The 11354-nt window shown below is 35.9% G+C and overlaps 1 protein-coding gene across 1 annotated transcript in view; it reads right to left on the bottom strand.

Annotated features, from left to right (window-relative positions):
* Positions 1–5562, bottom strand: part of LOC122244775 (U3 small nucleolar RNA-associated protein 14 homolog A) — a 15806-nt gene extending 10244 nt beyond the window's left edge. Inside the window, exons 1-6 of the mRNA XM_043002753.2 lie at positions 5297–5562; positions 3785–3928; positions 3061–3220; positions 1834–2052; positions 1395–1537; positions 1–186 (exon numbers count right to left, since the gene is read on the bottom strand). The exon at positions 1–186 is cut by the window's left edge and continues 13 nt beyond it. Coding sequence (XP_042858687.2) covers positions 1–186; positions 1395–1537; positions 1834–2052; positions 3061–3220; positions 3785–3928; positions 5297–5325 — 881 coding nt within the window. The 5' untranslated portion in view covers positions 5326–5562. The remainder of the gene's footprint in view (positions 187–1394; positions 1538–1833; positions 2053–3060; positions 3221–3784; positions 3929–5296) is intronic.
* Between the last annotated feature and the right edge of the window lie 5792 nt (positions 5563–11354).

Raw genomic sequence — 11354 nt, 5'->3', positions numbered from 1 at the left:
GTTGCTCGCAACCCTTGGAACTTGGCCCACTTTGAGGATCTGTGGCGCTGGCTCATCCTCTCCTGGATGCGCAGGAACTCCATCTCCTTCAGCTTCTCCAGAGCTGCTTCAGGGTTCTTCTTGTACAACTCCTCCAGTTCAGTCTTCCACTTCCGCTTCTTCTCACGCCGCAGGATTCGGTGGTGCCTGGGGATTAATGGGTGGGAATGCTACAGCTGCACACCAGCAAAAAAATTCCACCGTCAAGTTGATCAGTAACCTACTAATACATATATGTGTGTGTGTGTGTGTGTGTGTGTGTGTGTGTGTGTGTGTGTGTGTGTGTGTGTGTGTGTGTGTGTGTGTGCACGTGCATACTGCATGAGCTCAAGTCCCACTGAGATAGCAGCAATGCACAATTGCTCTTCTCATTGGCTAGTAAGCAAGCCACACTAACCAATGAAGAGTGACATTACCACCACTGAACAAATTCATGTTTCAACAAGCAGTCAAAAAAATGCATGTTGCCGTGTGTTATTTCCAATGCTCTTCAATTGTCTTTACTAATATACATTTGAAAATGCCTTGTCTGAAGGCCTTATATATATCTACATATGTATATAGTCACAGGAAAATATCTAATGGCACATTCCATGTAAAATGAACCCCACTAGTCAATTTTGAAATTCTGTTTCAAAATGAAACCTTATATTTAACTATTTAGGGGGATCCTGGGTGAACTTATGCAAAGAGAGAGCCACCTTAGTAACTACCACATGTTGACAGTCAACAAGATTTACCAATTTCCTCTGATTCAAAGATCCACCATATCTACTTCGTGATAATTTTGTCCCATCACTTACTCAGACAGATGGCTCTTACATAAACTGTGGTTGATGTGGATTATTGTCCCCTTTTATGTGTTGTCAAAAGACCATTTCCAGTATGACTCACTGATGTTAAGTTTCAGAGAAATAGCATGACATCTAGTCACATTAAGGGACTGTTTCTGTCCCATCAGTTACCATTTTGTTTTCCTATCATTGAGTATTATCTAATCTATGATCAAAATGATGTTTATTGTTAATTTAGATGCTTTTAAAGATTCATATCAATAATTCAGGTAAATTTTGCTTTCCTCAAGTTATGCCTCTAATGGTGAGGTAGTGTCTGGATGTCTCATCAGTTACCATAGAATATGCCTAATGCAAGACCTTTTTCTCCTTCACAGATACACAAATACACATATATGGATTCACTTTGCATAGATATGTGCATTCAAGTACACTCATGTATCATATTCATGAACAAAAGGTATTAGTAATGTGAAAGGGACCATGGATGCAAGGCAAAAGTCCCAGTGCCTGAAAGAGAGCAGTTTCTTAGCACAAAAATAAAAAAGAATGTCTAGTTACGTTTTGCTTTTGCTCAGGTTCTGTTTACGAGCCTTTTCCTCGTAGCGGCGTTTCATTTCCTTTTCACGCCAGAGGGCTCGCATTTTTTCCTTCACCTCCTCTAGAGACATTGCTTGCCTCATGGCTCTCTCCTTTGCTGTTTCCTGAGGGAGGGGAGGGGAGTGGGGGAGTTAACTTTCTCAAAATAAAATAAAAATAATCTAATACCTCAGAAAACAACTATTGACTATCTTAACCTTATAGTGTTCATTACTACAATGGAAAAAAAAGTTTAATTATGCTCTGGATTATTTTTCCATATTTGAACAAGTATACCATTCATCAGTAGTTATCCTGACTAATAAGCATTAAACTCCCAACCAAAACAATTACCTTTATCTTTGCTTTGTTTTGCACTAAAATAGGTAGCAATTTCATAAAAAATTGACTTTCAACTGACCTTCTTCTTGACCAGCTTGGCTCCTTCTAGGAGGGAATAGATCTCCTCCTCCAGTTCTGTCTTTGCCTTTGGTGGCTCAACCTTGTCCACTGTGCTTAGCTGAACTGTATTCTTCTTGAGGGGGAAACTCAGCGTGTCAGCATTGCGACGCAGTTCTACAACTTTGGCCCACTTCCCCACTTCCATTGATACATTCTCATAGCCTGCAGCTCGTTTTGCCTGGATGTGGCAAAGAGGAAAAATATTTTAAATTCCTTATTCAGAGACATTTTCAACTGCTGTATTAATGATTACCTGATTAAACCTTTCAAAACAGAATAAAAATTCACAATCTACTCCTATAAGTGCCACAAGTGGATATATCTGCTAGTGGGTATTTTTACCCTTACATCTCTTAGATACAATGAGCCCCCATGAGCTTGAATTTCCCACTGTAAGCCCCGAATCAAAACAAAAGTTTGGAGGTGGTCTAAGGAGACAGATCGTGCAGGAAACTGGATCAGCAACAATCTCTGGATTCATTAGAAAAAATTGCATTCTTTTTTGGACATCTTGATATAACCAATCAACTGACTGGGTGAATCATTAGCTCAAATGTATAAGGGGATTTAATTGGAGGAATAATGGAGACATGATAGACAGGTGGTACAGTGTTGAGCAATGTCAGAGAGTACTGGAAGAGTGGTGTAATGTTGGAATAATTAATAGGAGAGTTGCTGTGTAGGAGAAGGGGTGGGGAATTACTAGAACACTGAGTCAATGAATGTTTGGACTTTGACAAAGTTATGATAAATTAGTAAATTTATGTACAATGATCTATTTAGCAACACTTTTTCATAAATTATTAAATTAAGACCTCAATTGACACTTATATGTATTTGAGAGAAAAATTCAAAGAAAAATGTGTTAAAAATATCAAGGAAAACAAAATATACAAGATGAGGGGGATAAAATATCTCTTGAGTTTTAGTACTGGGAAGTTTACCTAGAGAGATAATGAACAAATGATAAAATCATAGAAAATATTAATCAAAATATTTGGGTGTACAAGTGATATTTATACCAATATCCACAATAAAATTCATTCTGTAAGCAGAGGGCATCTTCTTTTCAGGTTGATATATCTGCTTGTGAGAATGTAAGAAGTAAATGAATATTATCTAAAGTAAGTATGGTTGTCTATGTACAGTCAGTACAGTCAATAGACAAAGGTTAAGGCAAACATACCCTCTGAACAACATGTTTCTCAAGAGGTTTTGGTAGAGTCTTAGTTCTTTTGTTTGCTTTTTTCAGGTGCGTGGATCCAATGCGTTTCAGAAGATCCGCTGCATCAACTTCACCGGCAACTGCTCCAACTGTTGTACGGACTTCTCGTTTAGCTGCTTGCCTGTAAAATGATGTGAGAAAAGATAATAAACAACACTTCTTCCTTTTACATTCAGAATATTGCATCCATACACAACACATGAGAGTTGTTGTTGGGAATAAAAACTATTTTCTTCTATAGAAACATTGTGGTAACAACTGTATAATATTAACTTCTACATTATGAAATAATCATCTTTCAAAGTTTCTTAGAGCCCAATTAAGTACTCCTGAGGTGGTGTGATATGACAGAATAATTGAATACAGGAATAGAGAGCTGAGCTCACAGATTCCATCTACTTTATTTGAATGATTGTGTAGCTTTTTGAACTAATGTATGTTTCTGGTAAATATGACATATTTTTAAGGTTGTTTTATTCATCAATTGTTATATTTGGCATAATAAATTTCTAAACATTCTTGGTGTCATATTTGTGGAGTAAAAATAGTGAGGTCAGGTAGGCCTACTAATTGACTCCTTGATGACTAAGCACTTGAGGAACAAGAGTATAATAGACATGCACTCCTGGCATCAATGGGTTAAGCCTACATAGATTTTCTCTCGCTCTCAACTCAAAACACTTACTTTTTCTTCTTGCTGATCTTGCCCATGTCTTTGAGCAGCTTGGCATGCGCCCTTTCGTCTCCTTCCTCCTCCCCTTCATCGCTGGCATCTTGGTCTTCTTCAGGCTTGTGAATGAAGATGTCACTCTCTTCCGCAGCGCTCAGGCTGAAAGAGGGGGGGAGGCTTATTAGGCAAGATTGACAGGTTCAATTTCAACACATACAAACTGATAGTACAACAAGTTAATCTATAACATGGTAGGCTCACAATCTAATGTGAAGTGGCGGATGGCAGGATACACAGTGGAAATTCATGACATTACTTAACCCAATCGCAATGGGTGACATGATATCATGTCATGATATCTCTCTAAATACACCTTTTACATAGTTATATATGTATATATTCATTGCAGTTTCATGTGCATAAAAAAAAATTGTATAATTTGTCAAAATAATGTAATAAAAAAATAAAAAATACAAAAGACACCTCTCATCACCCAATTGAATAAAGTGGGTGAAAAGTATTCTGAGAGGCACAACACAGGATTGCTGATTGAGATGATCAATCTCATGATGGCCATCTCATCAACTGCCCTGTAGCCAATCTTTCCAATGTCATCATGACTGGCCATTCAACAAAAAATATTCATTAAAACACTTGGACTTCAATAAAATAAACAAGATATGTGATTCTTTTTAAAAATTAATCCACTAACGCCAGGTGACCGCAGCCAGTGTAGGTGAATAGCATGAGGCCATCATCAGAATATTTCCATCATGACAGATGACATTCTAAGGCATCCTTAAGTTTCACTGCATATACACACTGCATATAATTTCACATACATATACATATATATCATATATATATATATATATATATATATATATATATATATATATATATATATATATAGATATATATATATATATATGTATATATATATACACACACACACACACACACACACACACACACACACACACACAGAAGTTGAATTTATAAACATACATATTTCTGAACTTTATCAAAAAATAGATATAAAAAAAACATATTGTCACCCTTAGAATAGGAGGAGTGAAAATCACTCTGAGATGTTCAGAGTGGCTTCACACCTGAAGAAAATCTTCAGGTGGGAAGCTGTGCATGTTTGTTGAATTGCCAGCAGGAGCGTAATAGAGTATTCACCCCAACGTGTGTGGGATAAACTGAATTTGGGAAAAGGGAGAAAACTTGTTTAATTCCAACGTTTTCAACTGCTTAACCTTCCGTGATAGACCACATCTTAAGATCCTCTGATACTTGATTTTACAATGATGTTTGAGTTCTCAGTTATTTTCTAGACTTATGAATGACCTGTAAATATGTGCGTGATATTTTGCCAAAGTGATACTAATCAGCACTTGGTATAAATAGTCATGATAACTGAAAGAACAATTAGTAAAAATACACAAACCATCAAACTCCCAACAATCACATTCTCGCAATATCAAAGGGATATTACTATAATAAAGTACACTTGCTGCTCACCTGATTTTGGTCTCCTTCAATCTCTTCATCTTAAGTGGTCAGGTTTCAGTTCAACGGAAAAAAAATATTAACATTCCCCTTAGCACATGCGAAAGGCCCAATGGGCTTCCTTGTATTACTGCTTTTAGGAACTTTCTCTTCAACAAGACCCTTCGTTTAACTTGTCTAATCTTCAGGACCTTTACTCGTCTGTGCTATCGCGAAGGAACCATGCTCATCAGTGGGAATTAAACCCGGCTCAGATTGCGGTTATATTGACTTATTTACTTATATTTGGCTCATACGATTGTTACATCTCACGCGAAATTAAAGAAATGTTAATATTGATAGAAATTCTGATACAATTATGCTAAATATACAATCAATATTATACAAAAGAATCTTTTACACAACCCGTCATTAAGTGGATCCGTGAGGACAACACGCGGTCCGCCGATGTTTACAAGTTCAGTCCAGCGAAGTTTACTCGAAGTTGACTCCAAACTCACTCACAGTCTGGATTAATAGTACATAATCGGTTGATCGATATGATATGAGTATTCTAGAGGAATTTTTATGTATTATATTAATAGTACCTAATATTAACTGTTCTTTCCATATAATAGGTAATGGCAAAGCTCCTTTTCCAATTAACATTATTTTGCAAAATATAATGAATACTTCAGTTCATATACAGTTGATGGCCCACTTAAAAATGAGATAAAAATGTATACACATATACATATCCCCATATATATATATATATATATATATATATATATATATATATATATATATATATATATATATTATGTATTATATATATATATATATATATATATATATATATATATATATATATATATATATATATATATATTATATTTATATATATATATATATATAATTATTATATTATATTTATATGTATATATATATATATATGTATATATATATGTATGTATGTATATATATATATATATATATATATATATATATATATATATATACATGTAATGTATGTATGTATGTATGTTTATGTATGCACATATAAATTTCATTGTGTTTGTTTAACTCTGTCTACGAAAAAAAATCAGTATGGCGGTATGACCTGTCACGATCGTTTTGGTGTAAAAATCATATGAGGTCAAACATATCAAAAGTAAATCCCTATTTATTAAATGCTAACAGGGACTTCGTGGCAAAACGTCTCAAGTCAGTATTATTTCCCATTCTTTAGATTTTCGTGGAAAGACAATAAAACTAACATTCTTAGCGCAAGAAAATTAATAAGTTTATATTATTCAGATGAGCAGGGTTCTTTTTCCACCCACTTCGACGTCTAATCACGGGCTCTTCTTGGCTCGAGTCAAACGGTCCCTGCCTCGTCGGTTCTACACAGGTCCTATATGGCACAAGTATATAGCAGTTGTAGTGTGCACTCTTTTGTTACCCCTATGTAAATACATATGTAGTACATATACATAAATGTATATGCATACATATATATATACATATATGTATATTATATTATATATATACATATATATATATATATATATATATATATATATATATATATATATATATATATATATAGCACAAGTTTATGTATACAAATAGATTGATGGGATATAGCAAAATATGGTGAATTCATGTAAAGGAACAATAGATTTCATATTTATGGTACAAAGAAATTTTATTGGGTTACAGGTTACTCCAAAAATATCGAAAGAAAATCGAAAAAATTCCAGTATGCCTTTCCAACTGTAGATTCCTCTCCTTACTTTCCGTATGAACCGCGACTTCCACCGAAGGAGGTCGCATGGCCGGAGAAAGAGCCGCCCTGATTTTCGAACGAGTTTCCATGGCCGGAGAATTTGCTTCCGTGGGACACTCCGCCGGATGAGAACCTATTAACACCCTGTGATCTTGAACCAGCAGATCCGTAGCCGGATGAAGCGCCATGCGACTGGACGCCTCCATGGCCGCTGGGGAATCCAGCGAAGGATGTACGATGACCGCCTGACGAGACGCGTGCAAAGGATCCATGGCCACCAAGGGATCCTCTGGTGGAGTAAGAGCTTCCAAAAGATCCTCCCCGTGAGCCAGAGTGACCTCCATGGGAGGAACTGCTTCCAGACGAACCATGGGAGAAACCAGGGTCCGCCATGGCACCCAGCAGGAGGGCGGCGCTTACGGTGACAAACAGGAGCTTCTGAAATGACACCAGATTATGGAATTCATCAGTGGACACAAATATGCCAATAAAAGTAACACTGATAATAAAATTGACGTTGATAATGGTATGAAAATGATAATTGTGATGAACTGATTGTATTTCTTCACAAATGAGAACACATCATTGATGGGGAGAGCCCTTACCATGATCAGTTGAGAGAGTGAACTGACGAGAAACACATGTTCGTGCCTTATATACTGTCCTAACCAAGGTCAATCCGCTACGCTGTGACCTTATCTTGTCCATTATTTTCTTATCCAACTTTCAAGAAACTGGAAAGAGGTGTGTGTATGTGTGCATACATACATGGTTTACATACTTGTAGACTCCCATACATACAGGTATATACAACACATATATATATATGTATATGTGTGTGTGTTTACATGCTTGTGTATATGTGTATATATATTTTTATATCTCTATCTTGGTATATACATACACATATGTATATGTATGTGCATATTATATATGCACACACACACAGACACATACACATATATATATATGTGTGTGTATGGGTATGTGTAGATATATACACATACCTATATATATGTATGTATGTATGCATATACATACATACATACACATATATACATGTATATGTGTGTATCTTTTTACAAACATTGGCAGTCACACACACATATATTTATATAAAAATACACACACATACACACACACACACACACACACACACACACACACACATATATATATATATATATATATATATATATATATATATATATATGTATGTATATACATATGTATACACGCATTTATGTGTATATACATATACATATGTTTATATATATATACATACATACATATATATATATATATATATATATATATATATATATATATATATATATATATATATATATATGAGCATTTAACGTCTGTTACCAGCATTATAATTGGATACATATGAGAAAGGCCCAGAAATGAAAGAAAGTTTACAGTATAGTAAGTTTTATTGGCCACGTTAGTGATAGTCATCCTGGGTCTGAGGCACAATCTATTGTGTGAATTTCCTCAAACCTCATCCGAAAATAATGGGCCACATGGAGGGGTACGTAATATAATAAATGTGTATACGTATACTCTACGGAGAGATTGACATCCTCAAATTGGCACACATGCACATGGCAAGACAAGTGTAAACCGGGAGGGAAGAACACGGACGATTCTCATGGAGCAGCAATTTACTGGGTTGCCTCCAAAATGCACATGCGAGGCTGGAGGCCAGAGTCGTGTGCTCTGCTCTTCTGTTCTGATCTCTGTCCTCTACTTCCCACTGCCTTCTGCCTCATTAATCCTTCCTTATAACAACTATTAGTGTGGCGATCCTGGCAACCTAGGATAACGCTCGCCGCCCTAAAGGATACGGGCTTGCGGATACAACTGCAGCCAGGAGCCAGGTGCGGATGGAGGCGGAAGAGGATACAGGAAGCAGGAAATCTTAGATGGAAGAATGCCTGCAGCACAAAATGAAATTGCTTTGATAAAGCTTGATTCATATTAATCACTTGGCTAGATCGCTCGGAATATAAGCAACTGATTGACATGAATTAAACTTCCTTATATCAATTAGTTGTCTAGAACAAGTTCTGCAGTTGCACATATGATTTTTTTTTTCGTCTATTATCATGGATGCTTTCGCATTTGATAAAGCAAATACCCAAATGACTTGTATTTTTATATATTAGTCAACAGGCTGTGACTCATAGTGCTTGCAATGCTTGCTTGTCGCATAATCATGGGAGTAAGACCAAACAGCACGCTCACTCGCAAGATAAGATGTGGTAGGACTGGATTGTTCTTAAAATCTCACTGTTATTGAACGGAATTAAAACAATAAAGTAAATGGCTTTGGCAATATTGCAGTTTTTGCAACCCGTCAAGAAAGAAAGAAGGAAAAAGGACATCCTATCTCACCGTTCTGGAGCCACAGAAAGAGCCTAGTGAAATTTATGAGAGCCTGACAAAGTGAAATGATTTTCTTTATCAGTAGTTTGTAAACTTTTCCAGCGTACGGTAACACATGTTATTGCTTAAAAAGCTTCAATAATCTAAAGTTTAATAACACAATAAACATGAAATGTATAGCTTGGCCTTCTGCAACTGAAACGAGAGAATGATCGATTTTTCACTTCTTAATGGATTAAGTATACCGGCGGTATATGCTACCCTGATGGACTAAGGTATTTTCTATAATATTTAGAATCTAATCCTCCCCCCCTCTTTCTCTCTATATATATATGTGTGTGTGTCTGTGGGTGTATGTATACACATACATGCATTTTTATAAGTGCGCGTGAGTGTGAGTTTGTATGTGTATGCGTGTGTCTATCAGCGATTGTGTGTATGTGTGTGTGCGTGTATGTCTATCACCGATTATATATATACATACGTATATATGTACTTGTGGACTAAGAAATATGATGGAATCAAGAGGAAAAATTAATATCTCACGTATGATACCCAACTTTATTATGTTCAAGTTACTAAAATTTATTATGATCGAAAGAAAACCGGCAAGTATCCCTTGTCGTCTGTAGCTTCCTCTCCTTACTTTCCGTATGAACCGCGACTTCCACCGAAGGAGGTCGCATGGCCGGAGAAAGAGCCGCCCTGATTTCCGAACGAGTTTCCATGGCCGGAGAATTTGCTTCCGTGGGACACTCCGCCGGATGAGCACGAAAAGGAAAAAGGTTTATGATATGTTGAGTGTAATTATCCACATCATTGGTAGTCATCTTGGGTCCATGGCACAAAGTACTGTGCACGTATTTCCTTGAAGCGTTCATGAAAATAATATGGCACATGAAGGGGTACGTGATATCATCAATGAGTATGCATGTAGAATACGGAGCGATTAGTACTCTCAAATTGGCACACATGCAAATGCCAGGACATTGTCCATTGATACATTCACATTTCATATCATAAATACCAAAAAGAGTTTCCTTTTATTAGTCAACAGCCTGAGGACTAGTAGTGTTTATAATTGTTTGTATGTTGAAATGTGTAATACCAAAATCTGGTATGAATGAAAAGTTCTTGAAATCTTGCTGTTACCTAAGCGATTTCAAAACAGTTCAGTTAATGGCTTTGACAATATAGCGATATATGTATCATATCAAGTAAAATATAGAGAACAGCATAGCTCACCGTTCTGGAGCCACATATAATGCCCAGTGAGATTTACGTGTGGCTGGCAGAGTAAAATCTCTATATTCTAAGTCAGCTGTTCGCAAACTTTTCAGCGTACGGACCATTTTACGGTAACACACATGCCATCACTTAAAGGATACGATAATCTAAACTTCAGTTTTATGACGCTAGGAACGTAAGGTATATATTTTGGCATTCTGCTACTGAAAAGAGGCAATTGGAAATTGGAGGCCAAATTACTAAGACGCTTGTTATTCAGCCCAATCGTCCAGTCCATTATAACCAGTATAAGTTCCCCAGATAGACTAAGGTATTTTTCTATAATACTTAGATATTAAACTCATTTCTTTGAACCTATTCCTCACCCCTCACCATTATTTCTCTCTCTTTACTTAGCACATGTATATATACACACATATATCATACACACATACATACATATATATATATATATATATATATATATATATATATATATATATATACATACACACACGTATGAATATGCGTCTGTATGTATGAGCATGCGTGTATTCCTGTGTGCGTCTATGTCTATCAGCGATTGTGTACGTATTGTTATATATCAAAGCCAAAAAGTAAAATGTATACATGACCTAGCAAATATGATGAAATCAAAAGGAAGAATAAATGTCTCTC

This window comes from Penaeus japonicus, unplaced genomic scaffold (genome assembly GCF_977035675.1).
Source record: "Penaeus japonicus unplaced genomic scaffold, GWHDUDI00000001_assembly GWHDUDI00000021, whole genome shotgun sequence".
Taxonomy (NCBI): Eukaryota; Metazoa; Arthropoda; class Malacostraca; order Decapoda; family Penaeidae; genus Penaeus; species Penaeus japonicus.
This window is presented reverse-complemented; position numbering and strand designations above follow the sequence as displayed.